General features: G+C 37.6%; 1 protein-coding gene across 3 annotated transcripts; it reads left to right on the top strand.

Moving 5' to 3' along the window:
• Nucleotides 1-259: 259 nt before the first annotated feature.
• On the top strand, nt 260-27,312 carry LOC127628790 (serine/threonine-protein phosphatase 4 regulatory subunit 2-A-like). 3 transcript variants are annotated; one of them, XM_052105677.1, is made up of 9 exons: nt 260-403; nt 17,373-17,454; nt 19,030-19,200; nt 20,435-20,528; nt 20,650-20,687; nt 20,790-20,864; nt 21,269-21,346; nt 21,891-22,165; nt 24,857-27,312. In XM_052105677.1, the coding sequence occupies exons 1-9, from the start codon at nt 370-372 to the stop codon at nt 25,198-25,200; spliced, it is 1,191 nt and encodes a 396-aa protein (XP_051961637.1). In that variant the 5' UTR covers nt 260-369; the 3' UTR covers nt 25,201-27,312. The 3 variants fall into 3 exon arrangements, with proteins under 3 accessions (XP_051961637.1, XP_051961636.1, XP_051961638.1); XM_052105676.1 differs by having other exon boundaries at nt 21,209-21,346; nt 24,857-27,309; XM_052105678.1 differs by lacking the exons at nt 260-403; nt 17,373-17,454 and adding an exon at nt 17,458-18,946 and having other exon boundaries at nt 21,209-21,346; nt 24,857-27,306.

Here is a 27,312-nt window from a genome sequence, read left to right as displayed (position 1 = left end):
CAACCTTGTTTACTGCCCCCTGCAAGCTCTTTACTACATATGTCTCATTTTTCCATTAGGCTATGCACATCATCTGCGTACTATGATCTACCTACTCCCTTGTCTATTTGTGAATAAATATAATTATATTAAACAATATTGGACAACATACGCTACCTTTGGGAGTTTAATTTTCAACACGGGCATATTGACACTTTTGAATTATATTTGAGGCCTTTAGGCGCGTGCTCAGCAGCATCAGGCAGCCAGTGAGTGACGTCACCGGCGCCATATTAAAGATTTGCTGCTGTTTTCTCCCTGTCGCTGTTGCCAGCTTTCTGTTTCCTGCTGGACTCAGAGAGACACGAAAGTAGCGAACATACCTCCACCATGGAAATCGACACACTTCTGGGAGCCTTCAGAGGTAACCCAATCAGAATTGGACATATATCTTCTGTATAACATAAAAGGCTTGGTAGATTAGCCTTTGAGCTAAGCTAGGACATCAGACAAGCAGCCGACACTAACTGCTAGTCCAGCATGGAAAATATCAAACCTGACTAATAATTAATATGCATTGGCTTCTTCTCAATGCACAGAAAATGTGCGTGGGTGGCTCTTGCAAATGGAGCATGTCGAAAGTGTATACAATTACAATTTATCCAGTTACAGATTTAAGCCGGTTAGCCGTGAGCTACACTGTTGTTATAGTAGTCTCTCTCTCTCTCTCTCTCTCTCTCTCTCTCTCTCTCTCTCTGTGTGTGTGTGTGTGTTTCTCTGTGACTGTCTGTCTCTCTCTCTCTCTCTCTCTCTCTCTCTCTCTCTCTCTCAATTAAATTCAAATGAGCTTTATTGGCATAACCGTATGCAATGTTGCCAAAGCATTGAATAATAAACATATTACAAACATAATATAAATATATATATATATATATTACAATAAATAAATTATAATGATAATACAATTAAATGCACACAAATGACTATGTAAAATACAGAGTGCAATGAGAAAGGAGCTGAACACACTCTACTTTCCCATAAGATTTGTGTAAAGTGTGTGTTTCAGATTGTCTCATTTTTACTGTAGTGAGTGAGGAGGTGCAGCTCGTCCTCCATGACTCCATGAGTGCAGTGTGAACACCGTCTGTCCTCACTGGGTCTCCAGTTGTGTCTGTGTCGGCCCATCTCTACAGACAGACTGTGCTCAGGCGATACTATGACAGTAGCTTTCTTTGTCGGTAGTCTTTAATATTGATCAAATATGGTGCCAGTTTATAAGTAGTATTGATTTTGTGGAAGTAGCTTAATTCATGTACTTGTGTGACTTTGTGCTGCCAATCATGAATGTATTTTTTCTGGGTCGTTCTTTCTGTCTGTTTCAGTTTTGCCAGTCTCAACTGGATCGATTAATTTAGTTGATATTCTTTCTACTATATAGTGCATAGGGTCACTCTCTGGGTGTCTTGCCCTGTGTGTAAAGGCACAGTGATGGTAGTTCTCTAGAGGTGTGTCTGAAAAATGGAATGAGAACTTTGCTGCTCTCTGCTGGATTTCAGTGAGGAGAGGGAACTGGCCCAGTTCAGAACATTTCTGTGAATTTCCAGGATGTGTTTGCAGAATTCTGAGGGGGGATTTAAATAATGATGTTCTTATACTATAATATGTCTTACAGGGTTTGTCAGTCAGATCTTTTATTGCCAAATCAAAGAGTTCTGAAGCAGGGATTGTAAGACCCAAATAATTATAGCAGTTGGCATGATGGCTTGATTCTCATAATGCGTTCGTTTTTTGGTTTTTCATTTCTCCTGAAAAAATCATGACTTTGGACTTCATGTTTAGTGGTAAATCCACTGTTATATTTTTCGAAAATGGAGATGCTTTTATGTAGTCCCTTTTCATTTGGTGACAGCAGCATGGAGGTCTTCAGCGTAAAGAAAGCATTTGATTTCTCTGCCATCAAAGATCAGTCCAGGGCAAGGTGACTTTTGAAGTGTTGTGGCCAATTCATTTATCTAAATATTAAATAGAGTTGGGCTGAGGCTGCAGCCTTGACGAACTCCCTTGGTCTGATTTAAATAATTGGTTCTTTTGTCATTAATCATAACACAGCATTTATTATCTTTGTACATGTCTTTTATGATATCATATGTCTTTCCTCCTATTCCAGTGTAGATGAGTTTAAGGAAGAGTCCATTACGCCAAAAAGAATTGAAGGAAATTTTAAAGTAAACGAAGCAGCCAAATATTTTGCCTTGTTTTGTTTGCTGAACATATTTCTGTATAAGTGAGTGGAGTGTGTAGATATGATTAGATGTTTGCTGTTTAGGCATGAATACAATTTGACATTTTAGTGTCTTGTGTTCTTGAATGAAGTTCACTACTCTGTTATTTATAATGCAACCAAATAGTTTCCCAAGGTTGCTGCTTACTGTAATGCCCCTGTAATTATTTGGGTTGTACTTGTCCCCTTCTTTGAAAATTGGGGTAATATGATTTTCCTTCCAATTCTCAAGAAACTGTCCTGATTTTAATAAGAGATTAAATAATTTAACAATAGCATCTTTCAGTTTGGGGCTGCTATGTTTCATCATCTTATTATATATTCAATCCAAGCCACAAGATTTTTTACTTTTGAGGGATTTAATCTTTTCAGTCAGTTCCTTTTAATGATGTGTGGGTGTCCACATTATTTAATTTATTTTTTATTGTGTGTTCCAGATAATTTAGTTGTGAGGTCAAAGGTTTGATTCATTTTGTGAATGGAGTTTTCCGAAATATTCTGTCCAGAGTTTTGGGTTACAGATGAGAATCGATTTTACTTTTTTGATTTTTCTCAATTGTTCCATAAATCCCCAAAATAATTTCATTTACAGCCTTCTCAATCTTGAGTTTTGCTGTCATATGTTCAGCTCTTTTCCTTCTTAGTATGACTTGTACACTTTTAGGGTTTGATCACTTTGATGATATATGGTTCGTGTATGCTGGTTTGCAGGATCTCTTTGTTTTTCATATGATAATGATCGTAATTCCTTTCTTGATGTTTAACAATCTTTGTCAAACCAATCGGCTTGAACAATTAATTTTTTTGCTTCTGTAAATTTTTTTCTCAGGGCTTTGCTGGTCACTGTATAAAATATTTTAGTTAACTGTTCTGTTGCCAAATTGACACTTTTCTTGTCTAGTCCAAATTTGATGTAGAAAAATGTGTCTGTCATTTTCTGAACATGAATGCTGTGGAGCTCCGCTTCATACCGAGCATGACTGTCATTTTTTATATACATTTGGAGGGAAGGGAATACAATTTAATTTTCTGATCAGAAGATGGCAGAATTGCTGACTTGTTTAGACTAATTACTATGTGACTGTAATCTGAGAAAGGATCTGTGACATCACCATGATGTAGTTGATCTTATTGTGGTCTGTATCTGTTATAGCGTAGTCCACTGTGCTGCTGCCTTGAGGTGAGCAGTAAGTAAATCGACCTAGAGAGTCTCCCCTTGTCCTGCAATTAACTATATATAAACCCAGGCTTTTTGCAGAGCTGCAGGACTTGTTTCCCCATGTCTGTTTATTGTGTTGTCATAGCTCTGACATGCTTTATTAAAGAGTTGTTTCTGCTGTATATGTTTACTGTTAATATATTTATCTCCAGATGAACTAATGAAGTCTGGTTCCTTTCCAGTTCTTGCATTCAGATCCCCCATTAACAGTACAGAGCCTAGAGACTGAAACTGAATGATCTCTGACTGTAAGTGTTGGTAAGGTGTCCTCATTATAATAGGGGTACTCGTATGGGATATATACACTGTACATACAGTGCAATCCGGAAAGTAATCACAGCACTTTTCCACATTTTGTTATGTTACAGCCTTATTCCAAAATAGATTAAATTCATTATTTTCCAAAAAGTTTTCTACAAACAATACCCAATAATGACAACATGAAAGAAGTTTGTTTGAAATCTTTGCAAATATATAACTTGTGTATAAATATATATAAAAAATAAAAATCACATGTACATACGTATTCACAGCCTTTGCCATGACACTCAAAATTGAGCTCAGGTGCATTCTGTTTCCACTGATCATCCTTGAGATGTTTCTACAACTTGATTGGAGTCCACCTGTGGTAAATTCAGTTAATTGGACATGATTTGGAAAGGCACATACCTGTCTATATAAGGTCCCACAGTTAACAGTGCATGTCAGAATATTTCTGGGAGTATGGTTTGATTAACCTGGAGAGAACATATAGGAAAGATGGTGGTGGTGTAGTGGTCTAAGCACATATCTGGTAATCTGAATGATGTTGGTTCAAGCCCCCCAATGTCACCATTGTGTCCTTGAGCAAGGCACTCCCTGTAATAAGTGCACTGTAAGTCGCTTTGGATAAAAGTGTCTGCCAAATGCGTAAGTGTAAGATGTAAGCAAGTAGTGAATGTAATGAGGTGTATTTCAGAACAGGAATGGGGTGCAGATTGGTTGGCTTTAAAAACTATATATATATATACATCTATGATAAGGTCTATATTGGATTATGGTTGCATAGTGTATGTTTCTGCAAATAAATCTAATTTAAATTGGAAAGAATTCAGTCTCAAGCCCAAAGAATTTGATGTGGAGCATATTTGACTTTTCCAGTCTCAGCACTTCAAGTAGAGATGGGTGAAATGCCTCTGCATATAAGAACAACAATTAATGGGTTCTTATTGGGTAAATCTAAGACGTCAGAGTGGGAATCACCCTACAAAAAAGGCACTGATGCCTAGATGGGAATATGAGAAGCAAGAGTGTAATAGTTTTGGAAGGAGTTTGGGGAAATTAGTGTAAGGTATGAGACTGGAAGAATTCAGATATGCTCCAATAATTTATCTTCAGTGCCACTGTGGGTTTTGCCCCAACCAGAAGTTGATTTTAAATGATTATAAAGAAGGCAAGAGGAAGGTCCATATGATGCTGAGGTATATGATGTAAGGGAGTATGTAGGGTCAAGATATGGGGATTATTTGCACATTTATACAGATGCTTCGAAAGATCCAAAAACGGGTCATGTGGGTGCTGTATTCATAATACCAAAGTTAAAAGTGTATAAAAATAACAGGATATCAGATTACCTATCAGTGTATACTGGAGAGATGTTTGCAATAATTATAGCAATAAGGTGGATTAGTGAAGTTAAAATATCTAAAGCAATAATATGCTCAGATTCTAATTCAGCTCTAATAAGTCTGAATGAGCAGAAGTCAGAAACTAGACAAGATATGATAGAGATCTCTCAAGAATTATATTCTCTTCACCAAAATAGTATAAAGGTACAGTTTTTGTGGGTACAGGCTCATATTGGGGTGAGAGGTAATGAAAAGGCTGATGTTTTAGCAAAAAAGGCGAGAGAGAGAGAGATAGTTGATATCCAGATTCCTTTTAGTAGGTCAGAATAAAGTCAATAATCAAAAAGTATATTATGAAATTATGGCAACAGTATTGGGACACTGACAAAAAAGGTAGACATTTTGTATGGTATACAGTCAGTAGTGGGTAAGGGAAGAGTTTCAGGTGGGAGCAGATTTGAGGAGAACATCATTTCAAGATTAAGATTGGGGCACACTAGGGCTGCATCTAACGATTATTTTTGTTGTTGATTAATCTATCGATTATTTCTTCGATTAGTCGACTAATCTAACGATTATTTTTCCGATTAATCTAATGCATATTTTTGGGATTAGCCGATTTATCCATTGGCAAACTTTCCAATAAATAATAAGTACAACTTCTACATTAGTATTTCAAACTTTTATTAATTCATTTTCTGAATTTTTTTTTGTATCTGTCCCTATTCAAATAAACAATAAATAAATAAATACACTAGATTACAGCATAGGCTACTGTTAATATGTAAATATAACATTATTGTTTGTTTTTAAAGTCTACATTAGAGACATGCACGGGACGGATTTCTCCCTTAATAATTCCTAAAAAGCGGACATCTCTGTTATTATCAATGAAACTGACTGCACAATGAATCTTTCATTATATCGATTTGCCAGTATGCAGAATTCAGCACTGAACAAAAAATCCATTTTGAGCGGTGAGGAGATTCCATCTTAAATGCTTCTGATTGGCCATTGCGTTCAAGAAATCAACACATATGTCTGTGATTGGCTACATTGTTAAACGCTGCAACATGTTATACATAGAAACGACTTACAGGCCAGGGTCTATCTATTTCGTTTTAGTTGTTCTTGTTGCTTTTGTGCAACAGATGAATGACAATTTATTTGTTTTGAGATGTTCAATTTATAGATTTCTATTTTGCGGAGTCCCGCGAATCGTTTTATTCTCCCGCAACCAGCACACACACACGAGTGCATTACCGCCAGCGCCCGCACTCGGCCATCAGATCCCGTGCCGCACTCTGTTGTGTTGGGTCCCGCGGAGTGCATGTCTCTAGTCTACATGTGCATACACAACTTTTAAAAACGGGCAATTTAAATGCACTGAAGGCTTCGTTGACAGATTTAAGTTGAAGTTATAAATGAAAGTCCATTTTATTGTCGCCGAATGGGCCAATAAATTACATCTGCACCGTTAGCAATTAACACTATTAACTAGCACACAAGCTGTAATAGCTGAAAAAGAAGGTATGACCGCAACAACAACTCCAAAAACTCACTGTAATAAAGCCTACTACTTACCCAGCTGGCTCGTCGTTTTGAGTTCACAGAGTCACAGGATGTTTCCTTTTAAGATGCTCGTTCATAGCAGTTGTGCTGCCATGGTATGACATTTCCGCTTTGCATAGTGAACAAAGCACCTTTCTGTTCGGCTGTAGTTTAAAGTATTCCCATACTTTGGATGATCGTGGTCTGGCTTTATGTGATAAAGCCAGATTGTCATTTTCACCATGAGCTGGAGCAGAAGCCGCCATTACTCGATATTTAAACGTAAATAATGAATGTGACGCGTCGACGCATTTCATTCGTGTCGACGTATTTTCATAGTCGACGTAATCGATGACGTCGACGCGTCGTTGCGGCCCTAGGGCACACAAGGTTGAACAGCACAATGCACTTAGTAGGCAAACATCCAACGGGTCTATGTGAGATATGTGGTGTAAATGAAACAGTTGAACATGTTTTAATGCATTAGGAAATATAAAGTTGAAAGGAATGAGTGGAAGAATGAACTAGTAAAAAAGGGTGAGCAGTTTACAATTAAAAATTTATTAAATTTTGGTAGAAATATAACTCCATTATTGTTACAGTATTTGGGAAGTACAGGTTTGCACAAATGTTTAGAAGTATGTAAGAAAAATTATTATTATTATTTTTTATTAATTTATTTTCATTTATTTTACCCCTCCATGGGGGCTGAGTGTGGGAACGGAGGAGCTGAACACGCAGCGCCGGACGAAGCCTCAGCCTCTATGCAGGTTTAAGAATTAAGGGTGATTGTATGTAGATTGGTGGAGTAAGGTAAATTAGAAGATTGTAAGTAGAGTGTCAATGGTCCATTTGGGTTATAGGTGTCGGTAATGCACTTATATGTCTGCGATCCGCAGTAAAACAACAACAACAAGAAGAAGAAGAAGAATAAGAAGTGCATGTCAGAGCACAAGCCATGAAGTCCAAGGAATTGTCTGTAGACCTCCAAGACAGGATTGTATCAAGGCACAGATCTGGGGAAGGATACAGAAAAATGTCTGCAGCATTAAAGGTCCCAATGAACACTGTGGCCTCCATTATCCGTAAATCGAAGAAGTTTGGAACCACCAGGACCCTTCCTTCCTGACCGCCCGGCTAAACTGAGCGATCGGGGGAGAAGGGCCTTAGTCAGTTCTCAAGAACCCAATGGTCACTCTGACAGAGCTCCAGCATTTCTCTGTGGAGAGAGGAGAAACTTCCAGAAGAACAACCATCTCTGCAGCACTCCACCAATCAGGCCTGTATGGTAGAGTGGCCAGACGGAAGCCACTCCTCAGTAAAAGGCACATGACAGCCCGCCTGGAGTGTGACACCTGAAGGACTCTCAGACCATGAGAAACAAAATTCTCTGGTCTGATGAAACAAATATTGAATTCTTTGGCCTGAATGGCAAGCGTCATGTCTGGAAGAAACCAGGCGCCACCCATCACCTGGCCAATACCATCCCTACATTGAAGCATGGTGGTGGCAGCATCATGCTGTGGGGTTGTTTTTAAGCGGCAGGAACTGGGAGACTAGTCAGGATCGAGGGAAAGATGAATGCAACAATGTATAGAGACATCCTTGATGAAAACCTGCTTCAGAGAGCTCTGGACCTCAGACTGGGGCGAAGGGTCGTTGTCCTGTTGGAAGATGAACCTAAGCACACAGCCAAGATAACAAAGGAGTGGCTACGGGACAACTCTGTGAATGTCCTTGAGTGGCCCAGCCAGAGTCCAGATTTGAACCTGATTGAACATATCTGGAGAGATCTGAAAATGGCTGTGCACCGACGCTCTCCATCCAACCTGATGGAGCTTGAGAGGTCCTGCAAAGAAGAATGGGAGAAACTGCCCAAAAATAGTTGTGCCAAGCTTGTAGCATCATACACAAAAAGACTTGAGGCTGTAATTGGTGCCAAAGTGCTTCAACAAAGTATTGAGCAAAGGTTGTGAATACTTAAGTACATGTGTTTTTTAATAAATTTGCAAAGATTTCAAACAAACTTCTTTCACGTTGTCATTATGGGGTATTGTTTGTAGAATTTTGAGGGAAATAAAGAATTTAATCCATTTTGGAAAACGGCTGTACCATAACAAAATGTGGAAAAAGTGAAGCGCTGTGAATACTTTCCGGATGCACTGTAGGTAAGTGTCCTCATCTGAACAAATTAGTTCCTTGTTAAGTTTCATCCAGAAATGTGTTTTAAATTTTTTAGATGCTCTTTAAACCAAACTAATTCCTCTTGAATCTCTTCCATTTTCAACATGAGGGTTTTTGCTTTTTTCTCTCCCAAAGATGAAGACAACACCCCCTGAATGTTGTCGCATTTTATTTTAAATGAGGGCATTGAGAAATGTTCTCTTTGCCAGAAAGAATAATATATGATTTTGCAACCTAATATTGTTTTGAAATGTAGTGAATCAATTAAAATTATTTGCGTAATAATAATAATAATAATAAAGGAATAAAGAATATGCCTGACTGAACTCACATTGTAGGTAATTCATCAAATAGATTTTTTTGAATTTTCAGCATGTTTTTCACTGAGATCACTGGTGTTTGAACTACCTCTACCAGCCACAACAGTGCGTAGCTGTCTGCCAGGATGCTGGATGACCCTTTCCATGCTGACAGGACTTGATCTCTGGCACCGCTTCCTTGATGGATTTTGCAAATAGTCTCATGCCATCTCGATGAATGTGCAGACGATCAAATGGATGTTCATGGGTGATGTGCTGATGGTTTGCAATGTGCACATTTGACATTGGTGCACAAATACTAGCTATCTCTGTATTAATTGTGTGAATGTTTTTTTTTGTGTGGAATGTCTCTGTGAGGGAGAAGGGTAGAGATGATGACCTTACCACTAGGTTTGTTCCTGAAACCTGTTTACACCACGTTGGTTATAGCTTTAGCTACATTAACCCTTCTGGTGCTGAGGTCGTTTGTCCTGGTGTGCAGTATGACGTGAGAGGGCGTGCCCAATACACCCCCTCTCAGCAGCTTCAGAGCGGAGCCGGTGGTTGAACACCAGAATTTCCTCTGGGAACAGCTGTCTCTGGTCAAGGTGGTTGCCGTTGGAGTTACAGATGATGACACTATTGTCCTTTCTCAGTTCACTGTTGTGTGGTGTTGTGGTAGGTGGATGGCTCTGCCTGCTGCTGTCTTTCCTCTTAGGGTTCTGTTAAGCCTGAGGGGTTATAGGGGTGGAGGTGCTGTGAGTTTGTGTGCTTACACAGTGCTGATGTTGTTGTGTTTGCGAAGCTTTCAGTTTTCTTGTGTAGCTGGTTTCTCATCTCCTCCAGCGGTCTCTCTAGCTCCTGGCTGTGCTGTTCTCTTCTCATTACCTTCTCTTTCACACTCCTCAACTTCTGTCGCAGTTCTTGATTGGTCTCCAACTGTCTGACAGCAGTACAGAGCTATGGCCAAAAGTATTGGCAATGACCAATTTTGTGTTTTGCAAAGTTTGCTGCTTCAGTATTTGTAGATAATTTTTTCACATGTTTCATTTGTATACTGGAAAGCAATAAATATTTCATGAGTTTTAAAGGCTTTTATTGGCAAAAACATTCAATATATGCAAAGAGTCAATATTTACAGTGTTAACCCTTGTTCTTCAGAACCTCTGCAATTTGCTCTGGTATGCTGGATATCAGCTTCTGGGCCAAATCCTGACTGATGGCGATCCATTCTTGCCTTATTAGTGCTCCGAGTTTATCACAATTTGTGGGCTTCTGCTTGTACACTCGCCTTTTGTGGATTTACCACATCTTCTCTATGTAATTAAGATCCAGGGAGTTGCCTGGTCACAGATCCAAAATTTCAATGTATTTTTCAATTTCAAATGGGCTGCAGCGGTATGAGATTTTCATGGTATGATAATAGTCTCAGAAAATATCATGGTTTCACGGTATATGATATTACACAATTACCATTATCAGTGATTTTTATTTTAATTTAGCAAACAGTTTATTATAATTGAAACTTGAAACAATTTTTTTTTAAGTATTTGTAAAAAAAATTCTCCCTTTTGAAAATAAATAGAAAAAATAAGAAGGCTAACAGAATTATAATAATAAACCAAATTATGAACATGATAAAAAAATAACATGAAATTATAACATGTTATGTAACTAAAGCATGTTAGCTGTGTGAGCCTTTAAAGTAATGTCCTATGATTTTTAACAATTAACATATATTGCTCCTGTCTGTACCTTTTATCTCAATGCTTCTCAACTGGTTTTTGCTTCAGGACAGATTTTACACTGGAAATCAAGTGGCGACACACCTGTATTTAATGTAGCCTGGGTCGCATTTCATTTTTTGTTGCATAGTTTTGTTCATGGTTTTTATGTACAAGGACATGCATCAAGTGACATTATTTATGTTGTTGATGTCAACAACAAAATCTACAGGAAGTTTCTCTCCCCCATTTTAAAAATTGAAGAGCATATTGACTTATATTAGCCCATTATTATCCCATTTTCTTTTGTTTTTTTTCCTAATTTCAAACATGATTCAAGCAGAACATGCATATTACAAAGGAAGAAAGGCTCCGCATTACCATGTTAGGTCAGTGTAGCTAGTATTAAATAATAGTCATAATAATAAATTATAGTATTTATGAAAAAATAAATACTAGCTAAATCTTATCTTGAAACTTTAACTACAACTGCCGCTGTTGATATAAAATTTGTTCTAATAGATTCTACCTTTAGATTATTTCATATAAAACTATAACATTTGTCAAAATATAAATATAATGTAAAATCATGAAACAATTTTGTAAAGGTGATGGTGTGTAATTATAATTTGTTTTGGCGCATAGCACAGTGTTGCTCTTTTCCTCCAGGGCTGTGTACTGTTTGAGAGGTTCCTTATAGAATCAATTCCATGCCACATATATTTGCAAAAATATAAAGTTTTGCAAAAGAAAAAAGTATTGAGCAAAAAAAAAAATTTTTTTTTAAAACAAAAATGAAGTATCACAAACGTAAAATAAAATATCGAGAGAAAAAAATTACGTTTTGCAAACAAAAATAAAGAATTGCAAAATATAAATAAAATATAGCAAAAACCAATATATAATTAATTGCAAAAATCAATGACTGTTGTAAAAGAAACTAAAGAACTTTGATCCTTTTTTATCTCTGCAACAGATTTTTAGGCAGCAATGATTTTGCCACACATCATTTTCTTTGCAATGCCTACAAATTATTTTGCAATGCTCCTTTTAATCTGCATTTCCATCACGTGTGAGCTCGTGATACCGTTTTGCCTTTGCGTTTCACTTTATGGCACTGTTTTGACGTGGGGGTGGAGTCAGGGGATTGGGGCGTGTACAACGGGCTCAGTGACGCCTCTCTGGAAGTTACGTCATTAGCTTGAGACACAGCTCAAACATCATGGCTGAGCAGAGGCATGCAGGTGTATCTCAGGTATATAAAGTTGATTGTTTCCTTTTATTTAATTAGCATTAAATGTGCTTTAACAGCGTTTGCTTCAGATAAAGAAGTTAGAGATCAGTTAAAGCGGTGGATTTATTAGCCATACTCGCTAATATAGCCAGCATCTGCAGTTTTTTCTTTCTCAATTGATTGATTCTTATGTTTACTTTATAGATTGTAATTGTCTATACCATAGTATGTTGTCTTCTAAAAAAAAAATGTAAACTCCATATTTAGATGTAACATTATCACTGTTAAAGGAGACAATAAATAGATGACAAATAAAAGGTTAAACGATCGTAACAAACGTGCATGTGTTCTGTCTTTTAAATATAAAGTTTTGAAATATAAAATGTTCACATCCCCTATATTCTTAACCCTGCGTTATACAGCTATGTGGCATGGGGGTCGTGGTCGTGTGTCAGTCTGCGGGAGAGAGAGAGAGCGGTAAGGCTTGTCACCTGGTTTGTAATTATCTCTAACACCTGTGTCTTGTTGTAGTGATACGGAGAGAGACATTTAAAGGGACGCCAAGTGTCGAGAGGGAGAGGATCCAGAAAGCTCCACAGACTGAGTGTGATATTGTTCTGTTTATGTTTACATTTCTACGGCGGTGACCGTCGTATGTTCGTGAAAGAAATTAAAGTGCTGGTTTCAAACCTGCTTCGCTGTCTTCTGACTCCTCCATTGTTCAACGAACCTGTTCACAAGCTACTTAAGTTCTTACAATGCTCACAGTGTGAGAGCATTGTAGACAAAATGTACGTGTATCTAGGTCATCTCATGTAATGATTTGCCATGTCACATTTAGCAGAGAGAGTATCCAGATGTCGTGACGAATCTTATTAGTGTTCTGACTCAAAGCTTCGGTCATATTCAGGCAGCTCAGGGTCAGCAGCAACAACAGCTTTCTCCTGCTGTTTCTCTGCCTCGAGTAGAGCAGGATATAACCAGGTTATCAGCACCTGCTCTTAAGAATCAATCTGTTAAATTTGTTTTGCTTTTGCACAATTAACATAAGTGATGTTCTTTTATTGTTTGTAGATCGTTTCCTGGGATGCTTATTTGTTACGATCGTTTAACTTTTTTTATTTGTAATCTATTTATTGTCTCCTTTAACAGTAATAATGTAACATCTATTTATATATTTTTAAATATGGAGTTTACATTTTTTTAGAAGACAACATACTATGGTATAGACAATTATAATCTATAAAGTAAACATAAGAATCAATCAATAGTCCGATCAATTGAGAAAGAAAAAACTGCAGATGCTGGCTATATTAGCGAGTAGGCTAATAAATCCACCGCTTTAACTGATCTCTAACTTCTTTATCTGAAGCAAACGCTGTTAAAGCACATTTAACGCTAATTAAATAAAAGGAAACAATTATTTTTTTTTTTTTTTATTGAACACCAAGTACAGAACAAAAAACAGAATGTACATCTACAATGGCATTGGTAATTACAGGTAAATGAGTATTAAGCAAGGCACATATCAGTTAAAATAAAATAAATACATTCAATGTAGGCCTATAAAACACAAATACAGAGGGGTCACTTTATTCCTCTTTTAAGAGCTCAAGGTCTCTTATTATTCCAGCCAATTTCTGGGCCTTTTTACTTTTCATACATTCCAACGCTGGAAAGAAATTACAAATCAATTCTCTTTTAAATATAGAAAAATAAGGTTTCGTCTTCATACATTTGGACTTGTGAATAAAAAATGTGCCCAGTATCAACATTACATTAATAAGAAATTCATTTATTTTCTCGTCCAACAGCACTCCAAACATAACATGTTTCCTAGCAAAAGTGGGCAGTGACTGAATCTTAGATTCCAACCAATAAGACATATTTTCCCAAAAAGTATTTGAAGAAAAAAAAAGATGATCAGTTGTCTCTATGTCAATTTGACAAAAAGTACAGGTATTTTCTTCAAAATTAAACCGTTGTCTTAAAAATTCACTTGACGGGTATCCCATTGAATATTTTAAAATGAGTTTCCTTAAACAATCAACTTTATATACCTGAGATCCACCTGCATGCCTGTGCTCAGCCATGATGTTTGATCCGTGTCTCAAGCTAATGACGTAACTTCCAGAGAGGCATCACTGAGCCCGTCGTACACGCCCCAATCCCCTGACTCCACCCCCACGTCAAAACAGTGCCATAAAGTGAAACGCAGAGAAAAGTGAAGCGCAAAGGCAAAACGGTATCACGAGCTCACACGTGATGGAAATGCAGATTAAAAGGAGCATTGCAAAGAAAATGATGTGTGGCAAAATCATTGCTGCCTAAAAATCAGATGCAGAGATAAAAAAGGATAAAAGTTATTTGGTTTCTTTTACAACAGTCATTGATTTTTGCAATTAATTATATATTGGTTTTTGCTATATTTTATTTATATTTTGCAATTCTTTATTTTTGTTTGCAAAACGTTATTTTTTTCTCTCGATACTTTATTTTACGTTTGTGATACTTAATTTTTGTTTTACATTTTTTTTTTTTTTTTGTTTGCTCAATACTTTTTTTCTTTTGCAAAACTTTATTTTATTTTGCAATACTTTATATTTTTGCAAATATATGTTAGTTCCTCCGTAACGCTTAAAACTTGAAAAGTCTCACTAGAATTGAAATGATCAAATCAGTTTTGAGGTCTGTGCTCCGCAAGCCTGGTTGTTGCACGTGTGTGCTGGAGAGAAGAGTAGATAATGATCGTGAGCTGGTTCCATTACACTCATGTGAAAGTGCAGATGAGAAGCCTTTAGCTGATTGTGAGTTCATCATTAAATCCGCCTCGGCAGTCCTAAATATCACTTGGGCGGCCGCCGAAATATCTTCAATGGGAGAACCATGGCATTGTTCTTTCCCTGCTGTCTGCGACCCAGTCCGAATAGACCAGTTGACAAACACTGCTTTAACTCACACACACACAGTCACTTATGTCAGACCCCCTCGCTCTGACATTTTCTCCGCTGCATGTATGTGTGACGCAAGTTGATGAGTCTGACAGGCAGTCGGATGAGGAAAGGAGATGGGCACGCGCAGGTGAGATTCTCCGCCCGGTCAAATGTATTTCCTCAATACCGTAGATAAGCGAATGTACATGGTATGATAACCGTCAATTTTCATACCATGGTATACCGTGAAACCGGTATACCGCTGCAACCCTATTTCAATGTAATGATCACCGAGCCACTTCATTATCAATCTTGCCTTGTGACATGGTGCTCCATAATGCTGGAAAAAGCACGGATCATCACCAAATTGCTCATGGAGCAATGGAAGTTGCTCTTGCAGGACGTTTTGATACCATTCTTTATTTATGGCAGTGTTTTTGGGCAGAATTGTGAGAGAGCCCAGTCCCTTGGATGAAAAGCAACCCCACACATGGATGGTCTCTGGATGCTTATCTGTTGGCGCGACACAGGACTCATGGTAGCGTTCACCTTTTCTTCTCCGGACTATCGATTATCCAGATGTCCCAAACAGTCAGAAGGGGGCTTCATTAGAGAAAATAACTTCGGACCAGTCTTCTGGTGTCCAGTCTGTCCTTGATGTTTTTCTTGGAGAGAAGTGGCTTCTTTGCTGCCAGGCCTGACACCAGGCCATTGTCCAAAAGTCTTCGCCTCACTGTACATGCAGATGCACTCACACCAAACTACTGCCAGTATTGAGCAAGCTCTGGACTGGTGGTGACACGATTCCGTAAAAGACTCCTCAGGAGGAGACTGTGCTGGCGCTTGGTGGACACTCTGTGACATCCTGAAGCCTTCTTCACTGCAGTTGAACCTCTCTCCTTTATGTTCTTGATGATCCGGGAAATGGTTCTTTCAGGTAATTTTTAATTTTTTTTTTTGGCCAATGAAACTTTTTGCAATTTTTAAAATGCATCTGATCACTATGCGCAATAATCTAGAAACAATGTGATTTAACACCACAAAAACTGAAGCAGAAAACTTTGCGAAACATAACTTTTATCTCACTGCCAACACTTTTGGCCCAGGCTGTACTTAAGTAGTTGCATACTGGGGTGGCTGGCCTGGCTTTGGAGCTGGCACAGTCTGCTGGTAGTTTACTCTTTAAACAGGAAGTAATCCTGCTCCAGCTCAGCGACGCTGTCTCTCAGGGTCTTAATCTTGGGAGAGACAGTAGTGTCAGTGTATCATCGAGCAGGGGCCAGTGCTGGTGGATGATATAGCACTACTCTTCACCTGAGGATCTGACTTTAGCTTCTGAACCATGATCTTAAAGTGTCTGAAATTCATTAAGTCTGGACTCTGGTCCCTGGATGACTGTACCGTTGTGATAAAGGTCCACAATCAGCTTTATCTCTTCTTCACCTTCCAGATTGAGTTGTCTGCCTTTGCTGATGCCCCCTTTTCTGCTACAGGTCACGGCAGAGCAGAGGGTGATGTGCCAGGCTGATGGGTTTTCAATAAAGAAGAGCAGGTTACAGCGGACTCTATTGTCTTCTGCTCCACTGTAGTCAGAGAGAAGCACCTCTGGGTTCTTTCTTAAGACCATCTCTTTTATCTTCTTTTCTTTACTAGTTTTAACTTTTGCTGGATAAAATATCTCCAGCTCCTCTTCATTTTTGAAAATGCCTCATCCTTAGGCAGGCCTGTGATTTCAACAACAGTTTTAACTGCCATGGAATCTTAGCTTGGCGAGCAGTTAGCTTGATGTGTAGATTATATTTGATATTTTTAGGATGGTCTTAGATGTTTTCGAGGTCTTACCTTAATAATCTTATGCCGTTTAGTGTTTTATAATGTAGTATCCAGTTATTTAAACAATGTTTGAGTCATAAAAACATATAATCTGTGGCAAAAAAAAAATTATGTTATATCAGAAGCTCATCTCTCTTGCTGGTAGTTACCAACGGAACTCTATCTCTCTATGTCTCTCTGTCTGTGCATGTGTGTTTGAGCATAGATTACTTTGATATATACTTACTGCCAAGTTACTTTGTCAAGCCAATTGTTTTGAGTGCTTACAAAAGGGTTCAGCCAAACAAATGAGAGTGTGGGTGTATTATATGGAAGAAGCAAAATTACTGACTGAGTGACGCCTTGAAACTGTCATGCTGAAGTGCATGATGAAGTGTAAAAATGAGTACACTTTGTTTTTAAATAAAAATAGAAACACTTTTCAATCAGTGTACATGTTGGACAATCTCCATTTCAGGTGAAAATGTTTGTGATGTCAAAAGTACCATGTTTTCTGCAGCATCATGTTTTCTTTTCTTTTCACTGTAGATTTTGAGAAGAAAGGAGAAAAGGAAACGTGCCCAATCTTGGATCAGTTTTTGTCACATGTTGCAAAAACAGGAGAGACCCTGTAAGTTCATTACTCTTACACACAGATTCAGTGTCAGTTAGCTCTGGGAGAAGATTCCTGAAAAAAAAAAAAAAACTCTCTCCAAGGTGATTAGGGTAATCGATCATAAGTATGCTTTATATTGCACTGTTTATTTGTAATATTTCAGTTTGCTTCATGTTTTTTTTTTTTCACGTTTCAAATTAGTCGATCGACTCTTGGAATCAATTCCATCGATTTGGAAAACCTGGAATTGTAATCGTAGTATATTCCAAATTTTCTGGAATCAAACAGCCCTAGTGTCAGTTGTACTTCAGTTGATACTGTTCTGAAGATAATCTTGATTTTTATTGTTTGCTATTATAAAGGAAACTAGTCTGGTTTTGAGGTGTAGTGTGTGTGTGTGTGTGTGTAGGGTTATGGGTTATGTGATGCAGCAGAAACAAAACAAGTTACAACTTTACATAGTGCTGCATTCATGTCATTTTGAGAGTAGAGATTCTATTCGCAGCTGTTCACGTCCTCAGACTCAAATTATTAGTTTTTGTGGCCACGAGCATAATGCCAAAATGGATTCATGGTGCTGCATTGTTGTTGTTAATGTCAGCAAAATATGAAATATACATTTTTGAATGACATGTACAATTTGGAGTTTTCAATGGCAAAGACACAGTTTGTACTGGTCAGAAACTTGACCCTTCGCTAAGTCCCACCTTAAAAGTGTTTCTGACCAATCCTCCTTTGACATTTTTCCCCCCAACAAGAGTCTTCAGGAGTAATGTGTGTTTTTGGTAGTTTTAAGCTGAATTTTTATATAAAGAAATTATATAATTTTTTTTAAATTGAACATTGTTGCTGTGTCACTATTAATAGTTACACGAGGTACCCAGGGAGGATAGATGCAGTGTTTTTTCTTCCCTTTTTAAAATCTTTAAATAAATCTTGAGAAGAGCATGTTATGGATTAAACTGTGTCAGCCCTCAATCCCAAATAAACATGAATCACATCAGCGAGGACACCTACATTTGCTCCAAGGTAAATTAAAGCTAATATTTTAACATTAATTAATTTACATATTGATTCAGATATAAGTAAAGGTGATAGTAAATAAAAAGTTCACAGCATCAAAGTGAGAGTGTTCTGTTCACTTAACACTAATGTTATCAGGTGTGAAATCAACATCAAATGACACTTTTCTTTTTATGTGACTGATGATCATTTATATCAATTCTGACTCACAGTCTCCAGTTTTATTATATTACTGTATAATTAATACATTTCTTGTACAAAAAAAGTCAGATAAATATGCTTTAAAATGTCACTCTTCATTCCAGCTCACGTAAGTATGTTATCTATTCCCTTTATGAGAATCTTTTTTCCAAAAACTGCGCCGTTCATGGCAATTTCCCATTCATTCCTATGGGGAGTTCTGCAAAGCTTGACAGAGCGAGTGACGCTAACCAAGAGGGGCAATGCTGGGCGAAGGGTCAATGACAGTAATTTCAACATGATGGTAATGCATTGTTTTCAGTATGAAATGACTCCGTCTAAACATATTTAACGTATGATTTACATCATGCTATTGTTCATCTGCAGGATTCAGTGGTCTCAATTTAAAAGCTACTTCCTCTTCAAACTGGAGAAAGTGATGGATGATTTTAAAGCTTCATGTCCAGATCAACGGGGACCTGCCAATCCAAACGTTGAGTACATTCCCTTTGAAGAGATGAAGCAGAGGATTCTCAAAATTGTCAATGGATACAATGGGTAAGTGACATCATCGAACATTTTGCCCAAAAGTGGGACTGCACAGAATTTGCCGATGCAGAATTCCACCAGTTCATCTGTCCATCATCCCCTGGCCCTAGCATTTTGCATCTTGGCTCCATTTAACATAGATTATACAATTGTTCCCCCACTATCAGAAAATGTGGAAAATAAAATTGCAGATTCCTTGTGCACCTACCTTTTTATAAGTGGTTGTGTACCCTTGTGGAAATATTTCCAAGAAATGGATATTGCTGCATTATATAAGAAATTGACTGTAGTGCCTTTTTTATCAGAGGTAGACCGATATATCTGTTTTACAGATTAATCTGTGCAGAGTGTTGCTTTGTGGAACTATTGGTTTTGTCAGAAATGTCTACTGATTTATTTTATTTATTTTTATTCCTTCATGTTCCTCCTCTGGAGGATTCTACAGTTAAATGGCTTGGTTCTACAGTATAACAGCAGCATCTAGAGGTGAAATAAATATAATAACTGACAACTTGTGGGGATTTGCTGACTGTATTTAAATCTTTCATTATTAAAATTTTTCATCCATATATTTATCCTCACTTTAATGCATATTTTGTAATTTTGATAAGATTAAATAAAATGTTCTAAATTGAAGCAAGGGCGTGCAAAGAAAAAAAGCGACCATATGAAAGCCTGCACTGTCAGCACATACATAGTGTCTCCAACTCCAAACCTATATATATATATATATATACACACATACACACACAGTATATATGTATGTGTGTGTGTAATATATTATATACACATAATCCTTAATCTGGCCAATGTTTTTGGGCAAAAAAGCTTCATTTGGTAAAAACTTAATATAGAGAATTGTAACGAGCTCAATTTGAAAATAACAGTCCTAAAATAAGTGTATTTTGGGCTTTTTTATAGTTAAAAGTCCTGTGTTATGCATCAAATATTCATTATTGTTTCTGATTATTATTGGGATTTTAGTTGCTCAATAAACAGCATCTAGGATTTTAATCATTTTGGACTCTTGTTGCCTCTATGTCTGTGCCCATCAAAGTAAGGAAAGACTAAGAGAATGTTTTAGCATTCTATATTTAGTTTTAAAAACTATCGGCTGATAAATTGGTTATCTGCATTTTCCAACACCTTAGTTATCAATATTGGCAAAATCCACAATTGATCAACGTCTAGTTTTTATTGTCAAGTTTATTGTCTGTATGGTGCATTTCTCTTCCCCCTACAGGATTCCTTTCACTATTCAGCGTCTTTGTGAGCTTCTTACTGAGCCAAAAAGGAACTATACAGGAACAGACAAGTTCCTCAGAGGCATGGAGAAGGTATTCGGTGTTCTTTAAATGCTTAAATTTTTGCAATGTTTTCTGCATTTTCTGAAAGGCAAATTAACTTCATCATTCCCCTTCCTCATCCCTTTGAATTAAATGTACTTTTCTGTTTCAGAATGTGATGGTGGTCAGTTGTGTGTATCCTACCTCAGAGTGAGTCAGACTTGTCTTTCTAGTTGCCTGTCCATGCAAACATGAATATTAGATGTGACTATTCCACAGTGAGTGACGGTAATGAATCTTTTGGTTTTGAAGGAAAAAAGGGTCAGGTTGTGTGAACCGAATGAATGGGGTCATGTTCCCTGGCAACACTTCAGCTTTTCCTGATAGGTGAATATCACTTTACCCACCCTTATTTTGACTTTGAAAATGGCTTCATGGGTCACTAGGACTTTAGGGTTGCTTAATGTTGATTTAGCGCATATTGTTTTCTATGTAGCTATGCTAGTTTCATGTCCCTCATATCGCTCTGCGGTCTATGCCCTAATAAACTCATTTCAAAACAAATTGATATTTTTTGTTTGTATATGTATTTGACAACTTGCCTTGTAATAAGTGGTATAATGTACATTCAGTTGGTCATTATTGCACTGTGTCTTAATCACCTTGTCAGGTGTCCCTTTCTCAGTTAATGGACTTAATTTAAATGTCTGATTTCTGATTATTTGTGAAAGAAATGTGAATGGTCCAGCAACACCCAGGCCACTGAACAGAACAAAACTCTCCCTGTCCAGCAGTGCATCTACCAATGGCCTTCCTGACAGCACAGAAAGCAAAGAACAAGCCTCCGAGTCATCAGAGAGAACAGTCAAGTAAGTCCGAAAGGCCTGTGTACATATGTAATGCATTCACACCATGTGTAGTCAATACATTTAAATGCACCATATGTAAAATCAAGCTATAGTTTTTACACCAAGTTTTTTGTCTGTAAATGTATTTAAGTGTTCAGCTCATTCAGCTGCAAAAATATGATTGCCGTCTTTTCATCCATCCAAAAATGTATGTTCTTAGCATTCGCCATGATACCGCACTCTTGTTTGTGTTGCATTCGACTTCCCTGTTGAAAACTTGTGGTGCATCACCGCTGTCTTTTAGAGCATACACCCCATTCAGAGGCCAGTTGTGGTCTATGAGTAATGTGTGTACATTCTGGATGAAGCAGAGCTACTATGGCGATTGTAGCCTGGAGTCTGTTAGTCTGACTCAATGGATTTCATTCAGACTGATGCTTTTACATTACATTTAAAAAATGTAGATAAATTGTTTTAGTCTGACTGAAATCAAACTTTCAAAGTGCATGTAAACATTCTGAGTGTTAAAAAGTCTGTATTTGGACTAAATCGTCTCTTTTTCCAGTGAGTCTTCGGAATCAGAAGCCAAAGTCTCTCACAGTGGTCCGGTGAAGAGTAAACATTGTGAAGATGAGGATGTCACAAACGCTGAGATGCACGAAGCAAAGAGGCTCAAATTTGACGAAGAGGATGATGATGAAGATGAAATAGAGCAGGATGGAAATGATTCGCCCTGCACGGCAGTCGCAGAGAGCTCATCGGATGTGCCGGAGTCCACGTCGGATGTCAGTGTAGAAGTGAAGGATAATAAACCTGATGAATTCAGCACTGAAGACCAAGGTACATCATTTTGATAGTTGTATTAGTTAACCTTTCTTTGATGGCTGTTCTATAAAGGGACACTGGGAGAACTAGTGTGAATGGGTTTAAAGGGATAGTTCACCCAAAATTGAAATTTCAATCTTTTGCTCTACCTCATTTTGTTTTAAACCATTGTGACTGACTTACTTCTGTGGAACACAGGAAAGGGAAATATTAGGAACAATGTTCCCTATTGCTTTTGTTTTTGGGCCACATGAGCAGAAGATATATTAAATTACCAAAATTGTTTCACAATTCATGATATGTGAAATAAATTACCACAAACAAATTGTTAATATGCTATGATGCTAATGGACACATTCCTTTTATTTTAAAGTTAAATATAATTGTTAATGTTAACATTAAATAAAATCTTGGTGCCTTAGTGTTTCTCAATTAAGTAAACGCTGCTTCATTTTTTTTATTATTCAGGTAAATAATCATTATAATAAAGAAGCCTAAGTATTAAGTAAACTAAGAACCTTGTAGGCTAATATGAAACAAATAAATAAAGAGCAGTCAGTGGCTTTCTTGTCAGTATGTTTGATTATTTTTAATATTAATCAAAGACAATGGCAGATCTATCTATGCTGATTTGTTGCACCTGTTTGCATTCACATAAGACAAAAGTGACTGTCTTAATCGCTCACAGGTCAGGCATTGACCATAAAGCACATTTAACCGCGCAGCTGCATTTCCACATTCGCCAATAGTGCTCACACCTAACGATAAACGGTGATATGTGTTTGTGTTGTTTCATGACTCAATTTGTATTTCCATCTTGTTTACACACAAGATTTCACTCAACGCTTCAGCTCCATACTGGAAAAAAGTGATATTCATATCAGTAAATCTTGCGGTTTTCCCACACATCTTCGCGGGTGTTTTCCTTCTGCGTGGAAGCAACATCAGAAGTGCTCGGCCACACATGCACACAGCTTAGAGGGAACAATGGTTAGGCATAATGACAGCCTCAAGGCTAATTTATTCTTATTGGACAAACAGGCTTCATTTTTATGAACTCAGATCAAATAACTTATTGCCAAAAGGGGAAAGGGCTCCATGACAAGTTTAATAAAGCAAAGAAGTGATTCAGCGCTAAAAGTGGGGCTACACGCAGAGAAAATCCTGCATTACTGGCATTACTTCCGTGGCTGGAACACCGTGACATCACCCTAAACAAACTAATTTTAAAAGAATGTTGCGTGTTCTATAAACGCCGACTTCGTTATCCTGTGGGCTTTAGTTCGTCCAGGAGAAAAAGTTTTTCTTCTTCTTCAGTCACCATTCACTTTCATTGTATGGAAAAAAAAAATGGAATGAGAGTTAATGGTGACTGAGGCTGTCATTCTGTCTAACATCTCAAGCAAGTCATACATAGGGGCGGTTGTGTCTCAGTTGGTAGAGCGGGTCGGCTGGCAATCGCAGGGTTGGCGGTTTGATTCCCGGCCCACATGACTCCACATGCCGAAGTGTCCTTGGGCAAGACGCTGAACCCCAAGTTGCTCCCAATGGCAGGCTAGCGCCTTGCATGGCAGCTCTGCCACCATTGGTGTATGAGTGTGAGTGTGAATGTGTGTGTGAATGGGTGATTGGGACACAGTGTAAAGTGCTTTGGTAACCTCTAAGGTTAAAAAAAAGCGCTATATAAGTGCAGACCATTTACCATACAGGGTCAAAACAACATGAGGGTGAGTAAATTATTACAGAATTTTCAAGGTTTTTTTCCAATCGTCATGGCTTTATCAGTTTTCTAATGTGACATTTAAGCATTTAAAAATACTTTACACTGCAGTGCACTGATTGGGATGAAACTGCTGAAGATGTTACAATGAAACAATTTTCAGCCAATACTTCATGTTTTGGTGTATCTATCAGATTATTTGGTTTGAGTTTACAAATCTGTTTTCGCACTTGGTTCGATTGCTTTGTCCAAACCCGAGAATGCAGATCAATTTTTGTTTCACTTTGTATTATTTGACTCCTAACAACAGTTATTTGGTCATTAGTGTGAATACATCTGTGAGCACTAGCGGCAACTGTTTTACCACTTTGATAGTTAACGACTTGGTGGTACAAGGTGCCAAAAATGGAAAGTGCTGTTTGTATTACTTTATACTCATGTTTTTGTCCCACAGGCTATTTCTGTAGTAAAGTACAGCAATGAGTAAGACATTCGACGATAATGGGTCAATTATACATCATCTGTAGTGGTTCACTTCCTCAACATAGAATCTCATCCTCAAGCAGACTTGGAATAAGGTTTTTTGCAATTTTATGTTAGGAAACGAGTCTCACACCAACCAAATGAAACAAACTCTGATGTCAGATCGACAAACAATAGTGTGAAAATATCCTCAATGGTCAATGATCAGGGATGCACACTATTCACCTTTCAGCTAAAGTAATTTTTACTGAAGCTAATTTGTTCATATTGTTTTTACTTATTGAAATCACTTGAAAAGGTTTCTTTAAGCTCTGGTTACTATTTAGGTTCAATCGTATTAAAAAAAATTATCAGCATTAGCTGTTCTCATTACATTCCTACCAGTTTGGTCATGTGAGTAACTGTTAACTGCTAATATGCTTATATCTTGTTTTTTAGATTGCAAATCAGCAACTATTGAGGATCTGTTTGCAAATATTAAATTTCTTCTCCTGTCTCAACAGAACCATCTAGCACACAATCGGAGTCGATAGAAAATGGAGATGACAAATCTGCTTGTGAAGATTCCCCCAGCACTTCCCACAATCAGGAGACTGGCAGTGAATTGGACCTACCAGAGGAGCAGCTGCCAGAGAGGGAAGAGGGCACCGAAGCTCAGGAAATTGAGGAGAGAAATGACCCAGTAAGCAGTAGCAGCAATAATAGCAGTGATGAGGGAGTGTCTAGTGCGGACACACCATCTGCAAGCCCCAGCAGTTCCACAGAGCTGCCAGCAGAGGGCAGTAGCTCTGCAGACATCAGCTCAGATAGCTCAGAGACTGCAGACGACACCATGGAGCAAGACTGAAGTGCAGCCCCAGGTCCTTGATTTTTACACTGTACTGTACAAATCCCCAAATCACTGATCCTGCAACATAAGCAGATCTAGAACAGGAGAGGAGGGCATTCTAGTGGCTTCCTTTAAGACCTCTTGTGACAGATCTCCTTATGACCCTTCTTTATATAGGTTCTTCTCTGAAGAACTCCTCCAAAAACTGGAAGCTCACCTTTTCTGTGATTTAGTGCATTTGCCATTGAATGGCACGAAAGCCTTCTGTACATGGTGGTTATCTGTAATCCTGTTCTAATCATGGGCATTCATCAATTCCACATCAATACCTTCTAAAGCAGTATGGGAAAATACATTTCACGTCATCATCAATGTCTTTCCCGCTACTATGTGGCAAATCTTTGATTTGAGTGTGTTTGTGTTAGTGTGTGCATGCTTGTTTGTGTGACCTTTTAGTTGGTCCAGGGTCCTGTCAATAATATCCCAGGTCCCAAGATTCCCTTTGACTGGAAGACCAGAGTCCAAACATTCCAGGAGAATACCCTTTTTTCTCATACTGCCTTCTGTATTCATCTGCTCTCTTGTGGCACAATGTGCTCAATAGCAGCATTAGACAGATTTCCTTTATTTCTTTTCTCTTTACAAATTTTGTTCTAACATTTTATTTTTAGAACCTTTTGATTTTAACTGTCTTCCCAGCGTTTCACTCAAAATGATTTAATCCACTGATGCTGTGAAATAGATCCTAAAATTGACTGTCATTTTCCATGCATTAGATACTTAAGTGCTGTTGGTTGTGATGTAATGGTAATTTAATATAGTGAACCTGTCTTTTCAAACAAGACATCATGTGCTTTACTACTATTGAGCCATCCTTATTTGTTATATGCTTTTAATTTTCTTTTTCACCAAGAAATAGCAAACAGTTTTATAAACGAGTAACACTTTATCAACAAAAATATCTCTTTATATATATCTCTCTCTCTCTATAAAACTTTTTTCACGCTTCCTACATGTATACAGGCTGTTCAACCCATCCCTATTTCCACAGCTCCTTTTTGATATTTAGAATTTTTAAATTAAAGTAGATTTTGTAGATTGTAATAAGTGTTCACTGCTTTTGTGAAAATGAAATTGTATGATATCCATGTGAACTGAATGCTTGGGCTTTCAGCAGTATTCCTGAAGAGCAATACATGTTCACATTAAAAGCAGTGATATGCTCAATCTATGGCAACTGTTGACATTTCTAATCTTTCATCTAAATAAAACACTTTGGAAGCATAATTCAGGTCATAGACACAATGAATGGTACATCTAGAGCTCAGATGTTTTTTTTATTTTTTATCTCAACTATTCAGGTATTTTCAGCGGGACCCAAGACTGATAGCCACCATGTATTATATAAATGGGTAATATGTTAGTAAAAGGCAGTAATTACAAATAAGAGCTAGAATTTTACATAAAATAATTGGTCTGCATTAGTTCTTACACTACTGTCAATTTCAATAAAATATTTCAGTAGAAAATTATAATTTTTTGTTGCAGCCTCAAGTTCTGTGAAGTCTCTCCAAAAATAATTAAGATATGAAATTAGTACTTAGTAAAAAAAAGATAATGAAGAGATTTGTTTTTTGTTTGAATTCCTCAAGGATAGTTGCATTTCCACCATCAGATCATACTGATCCACGGTTGTTGGCACGGTTATGGTTAATATTTCCACTGTGGTGCTACCAAATCAAAATGGGAATGGATTGGCTGGGCAAGTGACCAAACGTGAGATGCCACATCATCACACGCATTCCACCAGCACGGTTCTTGACCCAAAATACTGTTAGCTAATCATGCTCAGAATTCTGGGCCGGGAACAGTTTGTAATCGAACTGTACCAAACAATGCTCAAACGGAATTGCTACTGGAACCATTCAGCCCAATGGTGGAAAAGTGCTTTGTGTATGTATACCATAGATGAAAATTCTGCTATGTACAGTACTCCAAATGTGTTGTCATACAAATATTTGTAACCTTTCATACATCCCTCATCCCTAAATTAACTACCTCCTTAAATGAGGCAAGATTTCCTACACCAACTTATATAAAAATTTACACAGTAAACCATAAGTTCCTTAA

The sequence above is a fragment of the Xyrauchen texanus genome, chromosome 35 (genome assembly GCF_025860055.1).
Source record: "Xyrauchen texanus isolate HMW12.3.18 chromosome 35, RBS_HiC_50CHRs, whole genome shotgun sequence".
Lineage (NCBI taxonomy): Eukaryota > Metazoa > Chordata > Actinopteri > Cypriniformes > Catostomidae > Xyrauchen > Xyrauchen texanus.
This window is presented reverse-complemented; position numbering and strand designations above follow the sequence as displayed.